The sequence below is a fragment of the Cydia pomonella genome, chromosome 26 (assembly GCF_033807575.1).
Source record: "Cydia pomonella isolate Wapato2018A chromosome 26, ilCydPomo1, whole genome shotgun sequence".
NCBI lineage: Eukaryota > Metazoa > Arthropoda > Insecta > Lepidoptera > Tortricidae > Cydia > Cydia pomonella.
In genome coordinates this window covers 1,594,691-1,617,025 of record NC_084728.1, presented here as the reverse complement: position 1 = coordinate 1,617,025, position 22,335 = coordinate 1,594,691, and the positions used below count along the sequence as shown (strand labels likewise).

General features: G+C 34.5%; 1 protein-coding gene across 1 annotated transcript in view; it reads left to right on the top strand.

Moving 5' to 3' along the window:
• The first annotated feature begins 1,620 nt into the window (after positions 1-1,620).
• Positions 1,621-22,335, top strand: part of LOC133532092 (serine protease filzig) — a 57,398-nt gene continuing 36,683 nt past the window's right edge. Inside the window, exon 1 of the mRNA XM_061870587.1 lies at positions 1,621-2,321. Within this exon, the coding sequence (XP_061726571.1) occupies positions 2,225-2,321 (97 nt within the window). The 5' untranslated portion in view covers positions 1,621-2,224. The remainder of the gene's footprint in view (positions 2,322-22,335) is intronic.

The window sequence follows — 22,335 nt, the reverse complement described above, 5'->3', positions numbered from 1 at the left end:
TATTGAGATACCAATTTCATTAATTATTTAGGTTTTATAGTAAAAATATTATTTTAGATGACTCGTAGAAAAAACATTGTATACAATAGTGATATAATCAAGCTTTTCAATCTCGTACCTTACTTTGGCAACTCAGCATACTTCGTTACCTAAACATGTACTCGACTGAAAAGCTTTCTATTACATTACGATTGTATAATAGTACATTACGATACAAGTGCGAAAAATAAGAAATTCGAAACGAGTGGCGATAAATTAAAACACGACCGAAGGGAGTGTTTTAAATCGACACGAGTTGCGAATTACCTATTCGCACATGTATCGTACAACGTTTTACAGTACATATGGCCATTTAAATGTTCGACACAGTAACGTAATATGCTAATTTTAGCACTAGTGCGGTAAAGCAGCACCATATGTACTGTAAAATACTTTTTTGTACTGAGTTACGTTTTTCAACATTTCTCCACCCGCAAAGATAAGTTTGTAAAGGATTGTCCTAGTTGTGTAGTTTAGGATGTATAGTGGTCTCTTTCTAATGTATGAGAAAGGGGTCATATTTGACGAATTATGTCATACAGGTTGTGAAAAAAGTGAGATTCCTCCGTTACTATGCTCGATATATTATAAATAGACGCTATAACTTTGAACTTGGGCTTTTTTATTTTGATGATTAAAAAAATTTAGGCTCGCCTGATGGTAAACGGATATCGTATATGAACGACTTTTACGTTTATATTTGAAGAGATCTGTTTACCTCCTAGTTTCAAATAGGATTTATAGTCTATTCCAAGCGGATCTTCAAATAAAATAATTATTATAATTCAACCTATACCATACATCTCACTGCTTGGCACAGGCCTCCTCTTATGCGCTAGAGGGTTTGAGCTATAGTCCCCACGCTGGCCCAATGTAAGTTCGAGATTTCATATACACCTTTGAATTCCTTCGCGGGTGTATGCAGGTTTCCTCACGCTTCTCCTTCACCGAAATGTTAGTGGTAAATACCAAAGGATACTCCGGACATAAGTGCCAAAAATTCATTGGTATGACCCAGGATTTGAACCCGCGACCTCCGGTTGAAAGTCGGACGTCAGATTCACTCGGCCACCACCGCTTAAAATAATGTTTGCACAAAAATCACGTAACTTAATCGTTCAACCAGTGACATAAATACACAATATTTTATTTATGTACATAATGTATCGCATATTCAAAGATAAATATACTTATAACATTGAGGTACCTACACCTAACTGTGTTCAAATATTCAGATATAGATAGAGAGGACAACAGAGAGTGTGGATAGTGGAAGTGTTATCATAAACGTCAAACTTCTATGAATTATAACATTTAAAATAACACATGGTGCAGAGTTAACTTAGCCTGTTTCAGTCCATAAAAATACTTTAAAAAGCAATAAAAATATAAATCAAATTAAAGGATAAAGATATATTATTTGAACCATTCAAGCTTCACGTACTCAGTTACTTATTACTCACTTAGTTTACTTTCTTTAACTTATTTATTCAAAAATATTAGAATCCAAATAAAATGGTTAACATTTTGTAACGTTGAAAAAATGCAAAATATTAAATATTATAGGTTCAATTATTCGCGTTGTTAAAATAGTTAATAGAACATTATTTAAAAGTATTATTATATTGTTACTGATAAAATTAGTTAACTATCAGCCTATACTCTGTCTATAATATACTATAGATCTGTATTATGTATATACTTATATAAACAAAAATAAAACTAAAACGCACCGAATCGATTGTACTTACTAATCAATCGAACAAAACTTTCTCAACTCTAAACTCTACAGAGCCGCATTGTAAAAAGAAATGTCTTCCCATCTCCCTCTGACATACGTCCGTCTCTCACAATTTCTCATTTCACCGTTCACTCGTTTAGCAAGTTACTACTTACTGCGACCAAGTCCCATCGAATACATAACTGCTATTCTCAACTTTAACCGCAATGAAATAAGGTTGAGATTAAAATGAGGGGAAATTATATAACTTTGTCGCTTTCTTTCTATGCTTGTAATATGTATGTTTCTTATTTTACTTGCATTAAGTTGGTCAGTTGGCTAGTGGGTTTCCAAACGTCGCGTCGAGCGCTCGTCTGAAAAAAAATAATTAAAAAAATGCCTAGACTTAGGCATCGCTATGTATAGTTTTTGTTTTTAATTTTAGCGCGGGATTTAAACGTCACGATGACAGTTAGGGAGTGTGTTTTTCGAGTGAATTGTTTGGTGGTTTTAGTGATATTTTTGGACATTTTTGCCTGTGGAGCGATTGAATATGAAAGAGGTAAGCATATATGCTTAAGTATTTTATTTACATAGTAAAAAGGTGTGAATGAGACTAAAAATAATTTTTAAGTATTATAAAATTGAAAGATAAAAAACACTTTTTAGGCAATCAAATACTAAAAACTAAAAAAAAATTACTGAAAAAAATTTACTTTCCCTTACACGGTTTCTCTTGCCACGAGAAAAATAAACCACGAAAGAGACAAAACCTGAGTTTACCAAAATAGGTAATAATTTATATTTATTAAAATGTAATTAATAAAATGAACATTCTTAGGACATATTTCATGAAACTTCTTATTGATATGTCAGTGAAGCGCTGGTGGCCTAGCGGTAAGAGCGTGCGACTTGCAAACCGGAGGTCGCGGGTTCAAACCCGGCTCGTACCAATGAGTTTTTCGGAACTTATGTACGAAATATCTTTTGATATTCACCAGCCGCTTCTCGGTAAAGGAAAACATCGTGAGGAAACCGGATTAATTCTAGCAAGCTAGTTTACCCTCTGGCTTGGAAGATGGCAGTCGCTTTCGTAAAAACTAGTGCCTACGCCAATTATCGGGATTAGTTGCCAAGCGGACCCCAGGCTCCCATGAGCCGTGGCAAAATGCCGGGACAACGCGAGGAGGAAGAAGATTCTTATTGGTATGTCATCATTTAACAGCGAATTATATCACATACATATATATACCTTACCACGCAATTATACCACTTATTTATTTTACATTATATACTGGATGGTCTTTTAGTCGAAGTCCAAGAAAATAGGCGAATTATTTTTTTTATGTGTCATACATTTTGGCTGTCTGACCTTGAAATTGTCTATGGGAGAGAAAAAATTATTCCCGATTTCGGGGTTGGTCCCATAGTAAAAGTTTCTCAGTATGACCTGTACCTATATTAAGCCCGTAAATTATTGCAGGTGACTTAATAAACTGAACATAAGTAACCAGAGCTCCTAGTGTAAATTCATTCGATTACGAAACGTGACTTACGCGTTTGCGTTAAGTCTCATTTAGGATTAAGACACAGCGCGCCAAGCGGAACGTTTAGGAAATTTAAAATCCCATACAAAATGAGACTTAACGCAAACGCATTCGTCACGTTACGCCATCGAATAAATTTACACTACGGGTACAGAACACCTAACTTAATTATTACATAATTTCAAGTCCTAATTAATGCCATAAGAACTCCACGTTAAAACGTATATGTGCTTCGATTAAATATGTCATTAATCTCAATTTAGTGCAGTAAGAAAAATCCTAAGTAGCGATGGAATAAGTGTTATCAGTCTATATTACTCTGTATCTCCCCGGGGACTGATTGGGCATCCCGCTGCGCACACGCATATTAAGTGGAAAGAGGACGACGAATGCTCCATACAAACGTAGTCCCCATTTTCCTATCTGGATATGGACATTATGGTAAATATTTTTGCATAATTGGATGTATATTAACCATAGCTGTGCCCCGTTGGACGTTTTTCGATTTTTGTTTTATTATAAAAATTAGGAGCGAAAAACAGATTTCATACAAAATTTTAAATGCTTTTAACTCTTATAATAATTAAGAATTCGAAAAACATCAAACGTAGGAACATGACTGTGGTTGATATATAACAAATTCGCGCGCAAATTTGAGCGGTTCAGCTTTGGAATGAGTTGCCTACCTCCTTAAGGCAATTGCGGTCCGTAGCATCGCTTAAGGGGCAGGCAGTTAAAGAAGCTGTGGCTATCTGACCAGATTTAATTTATTTGTGACTATAAATATATAATTGTTGTATATAATATAGGTATTTTATATATTTGTTATACTATTACTTCTATTTTTTTATTTAATTTTATTTATTTTTGCCCTCTTTTATAATTTTATTGACTTTCCTCTAGTATATTGTACTCAGTGCTATACTTGTCTACCATTCTTCATCAACTCTCATCTACTCAAAGGTTAACTGGAAGAAATCCCTTAAAGTTCGCCTTTGTACTGCTTATACTGTGCCGTATTTATATTTTGTACAATAAAGAGTTTATACATACATACATACATACAAATTGTGTCAAAATATTTTCAATAATGTTAACATCCAGAGAGGAAAATGAGGACTACGTTTGTATGAAAGGGCAATTTCGGGCGGGTCCAACACTTTCGTCGAGGCCAATTCGAACACTGACACCAGAATTATATCATACGTCTCGCTCGAACCAATACATGTACGGACAAGTACAGTCAACAAATTTAATTTGTGACCCATTCGTACCTTGTCACCGTGACAATAGTATGAGGTCTCTAGTGTACGGAAGGTGGAGGTAAGGAAATAAATCTCCATGTACCAAAAAGTGTCATCAAAAACCTTAAATAGGTGGCGCTACAATACCTAGAGTACTTGAACAAAAAATCAAATCATAGACAGCGCACTTCACTCCGTCAATGGCGCCTAGGTTCTTAGCTACTCTAGCGCTACTCTGAAGAGATTTGGAACTATTATTTATAGCTGACAGCTGGACACTTTTGCAACAGTTCTACCATAAGAGATGTCACTCCTCTTAATTCCACACTCCATACTCTAGTGACTTTAATGTTTGTCACTGTGACAAGGTACGAAATGGGTGACAAATTAAATCTTTTGACTGTACGAGCGAAATGCACGATTCTTGAATGACATCATTCCGATATCATTCCCATGATATTAGCATTGTTATTTTACTATTATTTTGTAATGTTGTTTACAGTACTTATGGTGCTACTTTACCGCACTAGTGCGAATATTAGCATATTACGTTACTGTATCGAACATTTAAAGGGCCATATGTAAAACGTTGTACGATACATGTGCGAATAGGTAATTCCTTTTTTTCGCACTTGTATCGTAATGTACTTAACCTTCTTTAATTTAATTTGACGATCATTACGAGATACCTATATAAGTAGGTATATTGTCATTTTTCCCATAATTTGTTTTTATTTCATTATCTATTTGACGTTGTGAGGAATATATTAAATCTTGATTTTCGATTATGTCTTGTATGTACCTATATTTCTAGACATTTTATAATTGTATATAATCAATTTTCTTTGACGGTCATAATAAAAATTCATATAGATTAGCTTAATGTAATGTTTTTAATTAGTTTTTTGGCCCGTGGGGTCCGAATGCGTCTACACTATTCAAGGATTTAGCCAAAAAAATAGCAGACGCTACCGGTGATTGTAGAGCTGGCAGCTTCCTCGCACAGAGAATAAGTATTGCGATACAACGAGGAAATGCTGCCAGCATCTACGGCACCATGCCGCAGGGGATAGTTTTTAATTATTTATTTTAAGATTAGTTTTATTCATTTTTAGATTTAGATTTTAAGTTTTATATCTTTTACTAAATATATATATAATTTTAATCGATTAAGCCGTTTAGTAGAAATAAGCAAAGTTAGCCGCAAAATGGCCTGTGGTATTATTTTTTTTTTTACGGTGAAACTATAAATTTTAGGAAAAAAGTCAAATTGCGATTGTTGTACATAAAATTAACATTCATATATATTTTTCCCATAATTGTTTGATGACCCATTTAGAAGAAATAGCCTCTAGAAAGTAACAGATTTTCGACAAAGACGGCGCGTAGCGCCTTAAGTAGCTAGTAAACAATTACGAGGGTGAACGTCCTAGTGCTTGGCATGTCACTGTCACTTCTAATGTTAATGACTTAAATTTAATAGTGTCATTTACTGGGATAGTTGTCAGCGCTTGGTTTTCCTTCTTTCAATTTCATCTTCTTATTCATCATCATAATATTAGTTAATTCAGGTCCATTGCAACAAAATTAATAACTATAAACTATAACGTTTTCGGCACTGTATTGTCAATATTATATGTAATATTTTCTAATGTTACTCTTCTGTAATGACTGTGCCTAAATAAAGAGAATAAGCCCATACGTCCAGACATGTGCAAAATGGCCTCTGACACACGAAGGGATAGCTACATTTGCTTACTTCGTTCTCTTTAATTTTTTGTCTTTTAATTATTTATATAAGAATTCAAGCCTTGGCGACCCTCTACATCTCTAAGGATAATTTAATATCTTTTTTATATTTTATCTCTGACACTTAGAGACTTATACATCTCTAAAGAATTTTAGTATTTTATGGTTTTATTTTTTATCATAGTTTTTTTTTGTGTAATTTGACATTTAGAGACAGTATACATCTCTAATAAAGTATTTATTATTTCATCGTTTCGATATTTGTAATTGTTTTTTTGTATTTTTTTTATTTATTGTTTGTAAAAATGGACATGTAAAAGTGCCCCTGTTGCCTATTTGCTGAATAAATGTTTGATATTTGATATTTGATTTAAGTCGGAGCAAGCTTGCAATGTTAGCTTAGACTTTTTCAACCCAAATATACTTTAATTTTGTGTAAAGTACAAGTCAAGTGACAGTACTTTTACATTCATGATCATGTATACATATTTTTATTGTATTTCAATGGCATACATATAAAAAGTATATAGATGCTTATGACCGTGACCGGCAGTACTTTTTTCCAGAGACATTGGGAGTACTCTAGCGTAAATGAATAGTGAATGGTCGATTGAGTTTATAACGTTATTATTAATACTACTATGTACAAAGTGTACAAACGGATTACCACTACTACTTAGGAATAAGCATAATTTAACTAGTTCATAATAGTTATTTGTCTTACAAGCAAAAATGTTTAACGGGATTGGATTCTTCAAGAAGCGAGTATTTAGGTTTCTCAAGGGTTGGTAATGCTTAATTGGCTCCTGTGATGTTGCTTTTGTCCATGGGCAACGATGACGGCTTTCCAACAGACGGCTCGTTAGATAGTTAGTTAGTTCTGGGCATTTTCCGCAAATCGACAACCATTGTGCCTATTTTGCGTGAAACGAGGTAGCGCTACTCTAACCACCCCAGCTCCTCCACGAAGCTTAGAAATGTTTTCAGGTTGCTAACTGCCTCCTATAGTGTGCACGGAGTCCCTAGGTACTTGTTCCTGTATACTTCTACCTGTTGTACCTGCAGTCTAGAAGAATGTGTTTTGTTGTCTCCTCTTCTTCCATGCACGCTCTGCACATGGGGCTGTCTGTTTTTCCCATATTGTGTAGGTGTTTATTTCAGGCGGCTCGTTTGCTATCACATTAAAACCCTCGCGCTAATATTGACACCCGAGCACGTGAAAGTTGCAAGGATTTCAAAGGACTGGCTTAAGAAAACTGCGCCCTAGTGAAACAATTTTTTTTTTCACCACACCAATGTGACTAAAATACTAACTATACTCTGGCACAACCACTTTGTCAGTAGGACAAGGCACAAATTAAAAAAAATTAAGACGCGAAGCGTTGAATACCCATAGAAAATTGATTTTTTGCACCTTTTTGTACTGACAAGTTGGGTGTGTTTCAGTATAAGTAAAGCATTCCAAATAAAATTCAAATGATCGCTACCAAATATGTAGGTATCATACAAAATCAACTAAAGATCAATTTTAACAGCCAACATAAAGTTAGCAACTTAGCACAATTTAAGGGTCCCCAGCAAGCTCGGTTTCCTCACGATGTTTTCCTTCACTGAAAAGCGACTAAAACATTATTATTTAATAATTTTTTGCGCAATTTAAGATAAAAAAAAATTAAGACATCGTTTAAGACTCCGCAGCAAGCTCAGTTCTCCATACAAACGTAGTTACGCTCTCATTTCAAAACGACTAGCTAGATTGCTCTGAAACTTGGTACTTACAATACGATAAGGTATGTCTAACGCCACGCCTATCGTACGCGGCGCGTAATCGTGAACCTTGTCGGTACGCATGAAGGTTGATATTGGGCTGTAGCCGCGCACGTCATATGACGTCTTTGGCGGTCAAGTCCTGTAATTAGTTTATGTAGCTTCAGATACCATAGTTAAAAAAATACAGAGAATTTAAGTTTTTCATACGAAACTTGTTTTTGGTCTATTTCGTTTGTTGTATAAATTAATTACAGGACTAGATATACCTCATGTTAATGTATGTGCAAAGTTTCATTACAATCCAACACGTTGTTTTAAAATGAGAACAACACTCCTTTTAGTCCAAAATATTTGTATTTAAAACCGTCTGATGAGTTCCACACAGTTATTAATTATTATTTTTATAAACCCCTCAAAATACTCTGTGATATCGTTACTAGTAAAGAATGCATCGGATTTTCTGTTACGTCCTTGGCCTCCATACCTGTCTATTCTTAAAAAAAGTATAATGATATGTTATTATCCTAACACCATCTGATACCAAGATCGGCTATTGGGAGCATTCATTTCAAGTTAAGTTCGTTTCAAAGCTCTATGGTGAATATTATATAGTATTTATTTATGAAAACTTTGTTGTTAAATGAGTTCTAGTAAGTAGTTATTTCGATGAAATAAAAGTTTTTGAGATCTATTGAAGGTTGCCAAAAAGATAGCAAAACTATTGATCTACCTATTGATCGATTCGCGTATATTTGTATAAGATATTAGGTATTAAACAAGACGAAGGTTTTAAAAAAATTTGCACTTCTGTAAACAATAACTATTATATTGTACAGTCAGCGTCAAATATTTTGTAGCAACCAAAGTAGCCTAGTTCGGTACACCATATATTTAGTATGGTGTACAGAACTATAAGGCCACTTTGACTGCTACAGAGTATTTGACGCTGACTGTACATAATAGTTATGTTTTACTACTCAAACTCATCAATGTTAACAAGTGCTCAGTAAAAATAATACCTAATCCATAATAAATATCCACATAAGATTCCGAACCTAAATGTACACATAATGTATGGGAGCCGCGGCAATATGGCAAAATTGAAAACTGTTGAAAACACCGATAGAAACTTCAATAATGTATGGATAAGTCACATGACATTACATACATTTTTCTTTTAGTTTGGAGTTTGTTCGATTTACAGTTATTATCTTGGCCTATGCCCCATGTTCATTACTTTTTCTTATGTATATTTTTTCTATATTTTTGAGTACAACATTTTTATGAGGTGTGAAAATAGTGTTTATATTGTCACACTAAATAGCAGGTGAAATTGTTGCTGGAAAGTATCAGTATAATCACGTTTGCAAACGATCGAGAAAGTTCAAACACGTGAGACCACACGTTGACAAAATGTTTGCTGTGGTTATGGTTACTTTCTATCTGAATGGTAGTTTGCATTAATTTTGCATTACGGTTTGAAACGTTTCCAAAAACAACACTGGTATCAAATTAAATTTGTATTATGAGTCTACAGCAAGCTCGATTTCCCATACCAACGTAGTGACGCTCTCATTTTAAAACGACTACCTAGCTAGATTGCTCTGAAACTTAAATAAATAAATAAATATTATACGACATTATTACACAAATTGACTAAGTCCCACAGTAAGCTCAATAAGGCTTGTGTTGAGGGTACTTAGATAACGATATATATAATATATAAATATTTATAAATACTGAAATACATAGAAAACACCCATGACGCAGGAACAAATATCCATGCTCATCACACAAATACATGCCCTTACCAGGATTTGAACCCGGGACCATCAGCTTCGTAGGCAGGGTCACTACCCACTAGGCCAAACCGGTCGTCAAAACTTAGTATTTACAATCTTCTTCTTTGTCGTTGTACTCTTTGCAGAGCGTCGTGGTCAACTGCTGACATCAGGCGCAGATGTTGCTTGCCGTACGATTTCTCGCCATTTTTCGCGGTTGGGGGTCATTCTGGCATTTGTGCATTGCGCATTTGCGTTCAGGGGTCCCTTCATGGTAGATTTGATTTGGTCAGTCCAGCGCATCGCACGAACATACAATAGGATAAGGTATATCTATGCCTGTAATTAGTTTATGTAGCTTCAGATACCATAGTTTAAATAAGTGGGTTTCGTACCTAAAGGGTAAAACGGGACCCTATTACTAAGACTCCGCTGTCCGTCCGTCCGTCTGTCACCAGGCTGTATCTCATGAACCGTGATAGCTAGTCAGTTGAAATTTTCACAGATGATGAATTTTTTTGCTCTATTTTGTTTGTTTCATAAGCTGGAGCTATATAAACCTAATTACAGACAGATACACATGTGAGATGGGGTAAGATGAACACCGGGCCAAGAATGTAATCGTGATAATGTTTATTTTGCCCCGAGCAAAATAAATTTCAAAGTAAATTTCGCCAAAAAAAACCTTTTTTTTTTGTTTTTATTTTTGAATGTATTTGTATATAAAAAGTTAATGTTATGGTAAAACTGGCACTGACAATTAATAGTAACCTAGTTTTTGCAAAAGTTTATTGACACTTTTTGACATCTATCAATAAGGATATTTAGACTACGCCCCATAATGGCAACCAAGCCTTCAAAAAGGCGTTTTCTACAATAAGATTTTTTTTTTTAATTGGTGATAACTCTGAAACTAGGCGGAATCCAGAAAAGTTTATATGACGTTTTAGTCTCTGGTAAAATCTTTCGGTTCCCTCTTGTTACACTGTGTATATTTTTGTTGCGAATGCTGATTATGATTCATGAACAAGCGAAAGTTTCTAATAAAAGGTAGAATAAAGAGTCTTGCTTTTTGTGGTAGGATACAGCACAGCGGATGTCATACCAGATCTAGAGCAGAGCCCAACTGGGGAAGTACCCCCCTTACGGAAAACCGCAGCCAAATAACACTAGACCCTACTCATAGTGTTGTGTTCCTGCCGATGATTAAGGTGGCCAGAGCTCAACGAGTTGGCAACGCCCATGTAACACCTCATAGGCTACGGAGACTGCTTACCATCAGGCGAGCCATATGCTTGTTTGTCACCGACGTAGTATAAAAAACGAACACGGCGAGAGAAGATCATTTTATGTTTTTTTTTTTAATTAAGTTGTGAACTTTACAAAGTGGTTTTCATAATTGGACACCTCAATGGGTTTTTTATAACAGCTATACGAGTACCATAGGTTAAAATATTTAATAAAACTAGTAGTTCGTCCCTAACTGAGAACTCACGGTTCTCCAAAAAGATAGATCAAATCAGGGATCGGAAACCGGTATTTTTTGTATGGGAACGAAAACGGTATTTCTTCGTTCTTTGTTAATTACTTCATTTCTAATTAGGCAATCTAATAATACGAAGTCGTAATCTGAAAACACAACTGAGTCCTACATTTAGAGTATAAAATAAACCGAAATATATGGTTATTTCGATGTTTTTGCAAAAAACCGGTTCCGATCCCTGGATCAAATTAATACTTAGTCGGCAAAGGATCGAAAACCGTGTGCGATTTATTGCAAGGTCTGTGGAGCCTTTAACTGATAGATTGAAATCACCATATAGATTTAAATAAACTGTATCTATGGTAAGTCGTAATTTTGCTTGCGAAATATAAAATACCTATATTATGTTTATTTTATTTTGTTTTTAACTTACTTTAAAAACATTTATTTTAAAAGCAAATGTGTAAACCGAGCATTTGATACCCAACTCGACCATACTTTCTTGCAAATAAGATGACCAGAACAGCTAGACCCCTCAGAAATAGATTTTTGGTCTTCCAGGTTCTTCTAGCTCCATAACCCCTGGATTGAGCCTGCTTATAATTTAATGACTAAATTATAATGCCCTCAACTACACGTTTATCCAATATCATTTGAATCTAAACAAATTTAATTAAGTTATTGTCCATCAAACTATCCTCTGATAGTTCAGCTTAAAAACATCTAAATGCCGTTCATTTCGCTTCGCACGTTCGTTCAATAGGGTTTTTTCCATCTACAAATCTTAGAGCAGAATTGTATCCCAATAAATTATTTTGAATTATTAAGAACATGTTAAACTACTTTTAGGGGACCTGTAAAGACCATATTTTCGTAAATATTGAATTTAAAATATCTTTTCGCACACGTCACGTGACCAAACTCGAAACGTCATTGTAGATTCTGATGACGTCACAACTCTCGGATTGACACTGTTGACAGTTAGGCGATAAAACAACAAATGACAAATGTCAGTTGACAGTTCGTATCTTCTACGTGTGTATGTGATGATGATGATGATGAGTTATGTGTCAAACCGTGAACTGTGACGTCACACAATTTTCAAAGAGCGTTTTGGGCGCGAAAGCATCTGTCAAAATATATTTTGTTAATTTAACATATTTAAAGGCGTTTTTAGTATAAAAGTTGAATTTTAGGGCAACTTTTAGTTAATATAGAACGTAATACAAGCGTTTCAAAAAATTAGAAACAACACTATTAAGAGCATTTTAAAGAAACCTTTTCACTGAGTCATAAGTCATAATAGGACGAAAGATAACACTCTGGAATGTCTGTCTGTTTGGTAACGTCAATATGAACAGCTGCTAAGGATTAGTTACTGGGCAAATGGGTCATAAAAGGTTTTTTGAGGTATATGAAATATTTGGTAGGTAAGGTGAAAGAGGTGTAGATATTCTTAAGCTTTACACATTGTCTAGAGATTTCTTCTTAGCGATATCACAGAATTTCTTATTAAGGATAATTAATTTTTTGGAATATTTTTCTAACTTACACGTTTTTTTACAAATTATAATAATTTAACTAGAAAAACGTATTATTTTCAAAATATTCTCCTATAGTTTTGATACACAGGAATTTTCATTTTTTCTAGGTAGATTTAGATTTAGTAGTTTCATTTTATAAGTAATCATAATTTTGTTTTATTAAAATTAATATAACTGGTATATTTATTTATTGGTTTGACGACCGGTTTGGCCTAGTGGGTAGTGACCCTGCCTACGAAGCTGATAGTCCCGGGTTCAAATCCTGGTAAGGGCATTTGTTCGTGTGATGAGCATGGATATTTGTTCCGGTGTCATGGGTGTTTTCTATGTATTTAAGTGTTTATAAATATTAATATATTATATATATCGTTGTCTAAGTACCCTCAACACAAGCCTTATTGAGCTTACTGTGGGGCTTAGTCAATTTGTGTAATAATGTCCTATTATATTTATTTATTTATTTATTTATCATCTTTTCATTTCAAAAAGATTTTATTTTCTTCTTAAAACATCGATGTTAAATTTGTTAATCAATTAGAAACCCTAGTGTAAATTTATTCGATATCATAACGTGACGTACGCGTTTGCGTTAAGTCTTATTTTGTATTGGATTTAGTAACAGCGCGCCAAGCGGGACGTTTTGGAAACTCAAAATCCCATGCAAAATGGGACTTAACGCAAACGCGTACATCACGTTTCGCTATCGAATAAATGTACCTACACTAGGGGTACTGATGTACTCTAATATTATTTTTTAATTACTTTTTTATTATTTTAATTTTAATAAAAAGTAATTGAATGTTGCATATAGCGTTGTTGTAACACGGACATTACATTTAACTCAACCAAACAATTGAAAACTGTGACATCTCAATGTCATTTCAAACATCGATCGTCCGAGATAGTATGTACGTTTAGTAGCAAATGTATTAACTCGTACTAAACACTAATCAATATGTAAATAGGCCCTAAGGCAAGTGTACACGCGCGTAAGGGCCTTATAAGATAAAAAATAATTATTGATTATCTCCGAAATGGAGCTAATTAGAATACCGGTGTCTTTGAGAAAGTTGCTTAATTTAAGCTCAGGGATGCACCCTTGAAATTAACGGAAATAAAAAAAACACGGAGTGATTCTATTCAACAATATGCCATAGTAAAAAAATATGTCGACGTATTTTTGTCCTACCTGTATTTATTTAACACATTGAGTGCCTAGAACCCGCTCGGCGGGTTTTCTGTTCGGCGCTTTCCTTTACAAAGCGCAAAAACGATGAGATCGGCTACAAGCGTAGAGCTATGAAAATTTTACGGCCCGATTCGAAGAATGATTAAGACATGTTTAAGATCTTGGAAAGATCTTTAAAAGAAGGATAATTAAACATGTCAAAGTTGACGTTTATTTCGATTCCGCTGTGATCCCAATAAGATCTATCTACGATATTTCTAACGTCAAAGTGACATTAGTTGCCCGAATCGAGCTGCTTCTGTCAATTATACGACATACAAACGATATCTAAATTAGAACTTATCTAAACCAAAACTTATCGTTATCGTATCTCATTCTTCGAATCGGGCCGAGTGAATGTGTTAAAATTGTAATATTTACAATTTTACACATTGTTGTACGCGTGATTTCAACAACGTTGTGTTTTGTTCAAATTATATGGCATTATCTATGAAAAGGGACCTTATTGTCAATGGCGCTTACGCGTCGTGTTACTACGTCGCGCAGTGTTGTATTTGTATCGGAGCATCGTTTATAACGGCGGACGCGCCATCGACAATAAGGTCCCTTTTCATAGATAACGTCACATACACATATAATACAATGCATTCGCAAAATGCAGATTCTGACGGGACTTAAGGATACTTTGTTTCCTTGTACGACATGAGCCAACCGACCACATAATGTGGTCAGTATGAATATTTATACCTCGACGTAACTGCTTCTTGGGTCATTGACCTGGGACCATATGGGTACGGGGTGGGTATATTGACTTCGGTAATGCTTATTTATTTATTTAATCTTTATTACACAAAAGAAAAAATCTTACAGTACAAAAGGCGGACTTAATGCCAAGAGGCATTCTCTACCAATCAACCTTAAGGCTAAGCAGAGAGATTGTGAGCGGTGCTACAATTATAATAGCAAAACAAATCAAACAAAAATACATATAATAACATATACATACAAATATAATATACACATATACTCTATATAAAAAACCGGCCAAGAGCATGTCGGGCTATGCTCAGAGTAAGGTCCCGTAGTTACTCTTCCGTCACAATAAGCTAAACTGGAGCTTAAAGTATGGTAGATTGTTAACCAAGGGATGAACTGTGGGTGTACGTCTTTTTTACTATGAAGGGGAAACTTTTTGCGGTAACTCAAAAACAGCTAAACTGATCATATCTGCTATAGTTTTCATTTCATGTCTTTCTTAAGCTCTACTTCCAAGATTTTTTTCATATTTTACCCCACACTGTAGGGTTGAAGCAAAAAAAAATATTCACCCCCACTTTACGTTTAGGGGAGGTACCCTAAAAAAAAAAAATTTTAGATTTTATTGTACGACTTTGTCGGCTTTATCGATTTATATATCCATGCCAAATTTCAGCTTTCTAGCACTAACGACCACGGAGCAAAGCCTCGGACAGACAGACAGACAGACGTACATGGCGAAACTATAAGGGTTCCTAGTTGACTACGGAACCCTAAAAAGACGATACATATGAAGCTAATAAATACATACATTAAGAATCTTTCATTCTGCTAGCAAAGAAAGCACGTACCTAATGATTGACGTTGGTATGATGATGCTTAATATTGTTTAATTGTTTAGACCTATATGATATGTTTAAAATCATTGTAGGTTTTTTTTTTTTTATTTAACCGGACGACCGGTTTGGCCTAGTGGGTAGTGACCTAGTGACCCTGCCTACGAAGCTGATGGTCCCGGGTTCAAATCCTGGTAAGGGCATTTGTTCGTGTGATGAGCATGGATATTTGTTCCTGAGTCATGGGTGTTTTTTATGTATTTAAGTATTTATAAATATTTATATATTATATATATATCGTTGTCTAAGTACCCTCAACACAAGCCTTATTGAGCTTACTGTGGGATTTAGTCAATTTGTGTAATAATGTCCTATAAATATTTATTATTTATTTATTTAATAATCAAAAAAGTTACAATAGGTTAATTTATGTATATAAGTATGTATTTATCTATGTATGTATATCGTCTAAGCTTTGCTTAGTTTGGGGCTAAGTCGATCTGTGTAAGATAGCCCCCCAAATATTTATAAAAATATTTAATATTTCAAATTCCATCGTAGGTAAGACCTTGATATGTTTATGGCCTAAAACTAGTGCAATACGAACAACGCCAGGTTAGACGAAAAATCCAGCGTAAAAATCTCAAAAAACGATGTTTCGTGCTCGACTGCTTTCTCCTCCAAAACTTAACCAAATATAACGAAAAATTTGAGATCTAAATGGTAATGAAATTCCCTGTGTCAAACTGTTTTGCTTTTTAGGCTAATTGATGCCAGTTTTGAATACCATGCTTCTCTTTGCGGCCTAGTAAATTAAGCCGTTTTTGCGAATATATCAAAAAAAGAAAAACAAGCCGACACAGATATTAATAATAATAATCTGTGTTAAAAAATCAATGCTGTAGCTTCTAAAACCACGGAGGAAACAGTAGAGTACGTTTGTATGGAGAAATGACTGTTGCCTCTTCATAGTCCAAAGTGATAAAGTGAACCTCAATTTAAGCAGTAAGATCACGCGTTCCTCAGCCAAAATACCTGCTCCGGGCCAATAATACCTGTTCCGCAAGGAGCGGTGACCTAGATGCCGGGAAAGTGCCACCGTGACCTCAGCGCGTTCGGAATTCGAGTCTGATGATGTGATTTATTTGACCCTCTGTTCACCGAAGTTACGGGCATCTTTCTCTGTCACTCTAATTATGCCTTAATTAGAGTGATAGATAAAGAGCATTTGCGAACTTCGGTGTTCGCGGTGAGCCCTCTCTGACTACAAAATTGTTTAGGTACCTACCCAATGTTTCAAGACCTCATGTAAGTTTTGTTCTATACAAGTACACAAAATTAGTGAATCTGATTCGTTATTTTACTTTACTCAAAAACAATTGTTTACTGTTTTAGGTAATAATACTAATAAACCTCAAAATAAATAAAAAATACTCGATTTACATGTGTGTCTTAATGTTAAAATTAATTATTTATTATTATTATTAAGACTTTATTTCGGACATCAAAGCTCCATATGTTAGGTACACTATTACTTATCACTATGTTAGTATTGACAAAACAATTTATATTTAAGTACATACATTATTTACAATTAGATTAAATTAATTAATGGGGTCCCAGCGCGCACAAGTTTTTTGGAGAAATCGCGAAACGTCTGGTTGACGTAACTGGTGACCGAAGAGCTGGCGGCTTCCTCGCACAACGTATCAGTATTGCGATACAACGAGGAAATGCCGCCAGCATCCTTGGTACAATGCCTCAAGGGCCTATTTTAGATATAAGCTAGTTATAGTAATCATCTGTATATATCCATTATGTATATTGTTATTGTCAATAAATAGTTAAGTAAAATTCATAAAAATATTATACCTCATTTATCCATCCGGTAGATTGGGACATGCATTTAGGCCCAACACTTACAAAAGGGATTACCTATCAAGCCTCTCGCCAATTTCGGTTAGAAAACTGTTGGAGCCGTTCCTCAATCGGTGCAACACCGAGGCAGCCCCAACAGCATTCTGTACCCATTATTGAATTGGACACGTAGGGCGCCGTAAGTCCGCTTCGTGTATTTGATCCACAGGCTGCACGCGTAGAACGTTTGGCAGTATGACTTAAAATTAATGAAAACGTTATTATTTTTCACGCCTAAGTTATTTATTTGTGGCTGTCCATCAGAGAAGAGTCCTTATACTTCATATGCATAATGACCTTTTTATCAGAAAACGGTTAGATAGATAGAAAGATAGACAGAATACTCTTTATTGGTTGATTGGTGGCTTCATTAATTGATAAGCATGTGTATGTAAATAGTTGACATTTATTATTTTGATGATGACAAATACCTACATTGAATCTCATGAGCTACACCGCCACTCACGTTAAATATTTGTATGCCTCATAATATGGCCAAAAGTGGAGCACTTAATTATCTGTATGTAACACCTGTTTGTAACACTACCTGCTTTTAGACAAATAAATGCATTGAATTGAATTGAATTGAATTGGCACACCTCAGTAACAAGAAAAGAAAAGAAACAATTGGGTTCTTCGGTTTCACATGCATAAGGACCCTTCTCTCATGGAAAAGCACATTTTCAAGAGTATTGGCCCGATTCGAAGCATGATTAAGACACGTTTAAGATCTCCGAAAGATCGATAACTAAACTACATTTCAAAATTGACGTTTATTTCGATTCCGCTGTGATCCCAATAAGATCTATCTACGATATTTCTAACGTCAAAGTGACATTAGTTGCCCGAATCGAGCTGCTTCTGTCAATTATACGACATACAAACAATATCTAAATGAGAAATTATCTAAACCAGAACTTATCGTTATCGTATCTCATTCTTCGAATCGGGCCGTATTTAGCAATTTCATCTTAAGCGAAATTAGAGTTTCACTTAAAAAGAGATGAAATATCGATGGTGCCCAAGAATATTTGAACACGCCTTTTTAGGGTTCCGTAGCCAAATGGCAAAAAACGGAACCCTTATAGATTCGTCATGTCCGTCTGTCTGTCCGATTCTGTCACAGCCACTTTTTTCCGAAACTATAAAAGCTATACTGTTCAAACTTGGTAAGTAGATGTATTCTATGAACCGCATTATGATGTTCACACAAAAATAGAAAAAAAACAATAAATTTTGGGGGTTCCCCATACTTAGAACTGAAACTCAAAAAATCTTTTTTCATCAAACTCATACGTGTGGGGTATCTATGGATAGGTCTTTAAAAATGATATTGAGGTTTCTAATATCATTTTTTTCTAAACTGAAAAGTTTGCGCGAGAGACACTTCCAAAGTGGTAAAAAGTGTGTCCCCCCCCCCCCCCCGTAACTTCTAAAATAACAGAATGAAAAATCTAAAAAAAATATATGATATACATTGCCATGCAAACTTCCACCGAAAATTGGTTCGAACGAGATCTAGTAAGTAGTTTTTTTTTAATACGTCATAAAAATTAAAAAAAAAAATTTTTTTCATCAAACCCATACGTGTGGGGTATCTATGGATAGGTCTTCAAAAATGATATTTAGGTTTCTAATATCATTTTTTTCTAAACTGAATAGTTTGCGCGAGAGACACTTCCAAAGTGAAAAAATGTGTGTCCCCCCCCCCCTGTAACTTCTAAAATAACAGAATGAAAAATCTAAAAAAAATATATGATATACATTGCCATGCAAACTTCCACCGAAAATTGGTTCGAACGAGATCTAGTAAGTAGTTTTTTTTTAATACGTCATAAAAATTAAAAAAAAAAAATTTTTCATCAAACCCATACGTGTGGGGTATCTATGGATAGGTCTTCAAAAATGATATTTAGGTTTCTAATATCATTTTTTTCTAAACTGAATAGTTTGCGCGAGAGACACTTCCAAAGTGAAAAAATGTGTGTCCCCCCCCCTGTAACTTCTAAAATAACAGAATGAAAAATCTAAAAAAAATATATGATATACATTACCATGCAAACTTCCACCGAAAATTGGTTTGAACGAGATCTAGTGAATAGTTTTTTTTTAATACGTCAATAAATTAAAAAAAAAATTTTTTCATCAAACCCATACGTGTGGGGTATCTATGGATAGGTCTTCAAAAATGATATTTAGGTTTCTAACATCATTTTTTTCTAAACTGAATAGTTTGCGCGAGAGACAGTCCCAAAGTGGTAAAATGTGTGTCCAAAGTGGTAAAATGTTGAACAAGATCTAGCAAGTAGATTTTTTTTTAATACGTCTTAAATGGTACGGAACCCTTCATGCGCGAGTCCGACTCGCACTTGGCCGCTTTTTATCAAGATATTAAAATGCTGTTCGGATAATTTTGAGTACCCTTGCCGCTTGTCTATCTATCTTTACAAGTAGACCTAAGATGGCCGGCTCTTTATGAAATATCAAACATTTATTCAGCAAATAGGCCACAGGGGCACTTTTACATGTCCATTTTTACAAACAATAAAAATTACAAAAAACAATTACAAATATGGAATCGATGAAATAATAAATACTTCATTAGAGATGTTTACTGTCTCTAAATGTCAAATTGCACAAAAAAAACTATGATAAAAAAATAAAACCAACAAATACTAAAATTCTTTAGAGATGTATAAGTCTCTAAGTGTCAGAGATAAAATATAAAAAAAGATATTAAATTATCCTTAGAGATGTAGAGGGTCTCCAATTCTTATATAAATAAAGGCTTGAATTCTTTTATAAATAATTAAAAGACAAAAAATTAAATCAGACAAGAACCGAATGAAGTGTCTCACGTTAATGCCACTCAAAAGTAAAGTTACATACTTATAACATAACATGTAGCCCGTGTAAGCTTAAACAGATCGCTCTCCACAAACAGCACCCGTTCACGAGTGTTAGACGTAACAAGTGTTAGAATGTGACAGGCATGGTGATAAATGATAAAGAGCCGACCATCTTAGCCCTACTGCAGGACAAAATTTATCTGACGATAACTGTACACAAGGAAATAAACACATCTAAAATTCTCTTCGAAAATATCAACGGTACGTAACATATTGCGTAATAAATGTATTTCTTAATAAATAACTTCGCATGCAAATCTATGTTAGAAATGCATAACTTATTGCTTGTAAACACGCAATTTCTTCCAGACAACCGTGGTCGTAAGTCATAATATTACGGTTTTGTGGTATAGCGGTCCAGGCTGACGCAACTAGGAACAAAATAAGTTTTGTATGGAACTTGTTTCGCAAATCTTTGCCAACGAAGAAAAATAAAACGTCAGTGCTATTTATTCTGTCAAGTTTACATCAAGTCAACTGTCAGCCTAATTGTTTTGTTTGTTATGAAGGCTTCAATGTTTTGTTCGGGTATTTCGTGCAATTTCTTTATTATTTAGTGTAAATATCGAAAATAGTGAACCGTGATCAGAGTAAAGAGCGACTTTGTTATAATGCGACCGAGAAAATGGTTTACTAAGTGTGAAATATGTGGCAAGCGAGCCACTCGAGAAAATCACGAAAAAAGGGATTTTATGGCGAAATTTGCCTTGGATAAACACCGGTACGTATTGCTTTAGATACTTTTGACCTTATTTTGGTGCAACAGGCTTTAAACACATCGAAAATTTGATATTTAATATTATTTTTAGTTGTGAACTAGGGATGTACTAAAACTATCGATAATTGTATGTTTATTTGTATATCAGTGTAAGTAATTAAATAAAATATGTTAAATTTCCTGAGAACTTGCATGCAATATGACACAAAATTAATTCGTCGGAGATTTTCAGTGGAAAATTATCTATCATCTATGCGTTAATGGTCATTATTCGACATATTTTTTTAAATCTAGTAATTATTTAATATATTAATCTGAAATGTAAGTAAATTAATCTCTCTTTTTGTGATCAATAAAAAATATTATACGACATTATTACACAAATTGACTTAATCCCATAGGAAGCTCAATAAAATATGTGTTGTGGGTACTTAGACAACGATATATACATATAAATACATAGAAAACACACATGACTCAGGAACAAATACGCATCACACAAATAAATGCCCGTACCATAATTTGAACCTGGGACCATCGGCTTCATAGGCAGGGTTACTGCCCAGTAAGCCAGACCGGTTCTCATGACAGACATATAAATACATAAAAGGTTAGAGCATTGATAAAGGGTTGTTGATAACTGGATGCCGAAAAACATGATTTATAGATGCATATAAACTGTAGATAAAGTCATGTTTGTCCAAGGCTGTATGTTTTCAGATGCGATACATCTTCCCATAGAAAAGTAACATTTCTTGAAACATGTATTTGCAGAACATTTTGAAAATAAAGCTTTAAATAAAAATAAAAAAACACGACTTAAAAACTGTATTAAAATTAAAATAATTTGGGTCCACATTAAGCCCGACCAGATATTAGTCCACTCAAAGAACTATCCGCTATATAACATACAACTTAAATGTGGACTCGATGCTAACCTGATTTCGAGTACAAAATTTGTAGACAGGAGCCTATGTTTCAACCCTCCCCATTTTATCGATATCGATAAGAATCGCAAGCGTGTAGCGTACTACACTATTTAAATCGGTTATGTTGGTATTATGGTTCCTTGACAGTTCTTTGTCGTAGATTTTGGTAATGATTTGCGAAACAAACCGGGTCCACTCGCTAGT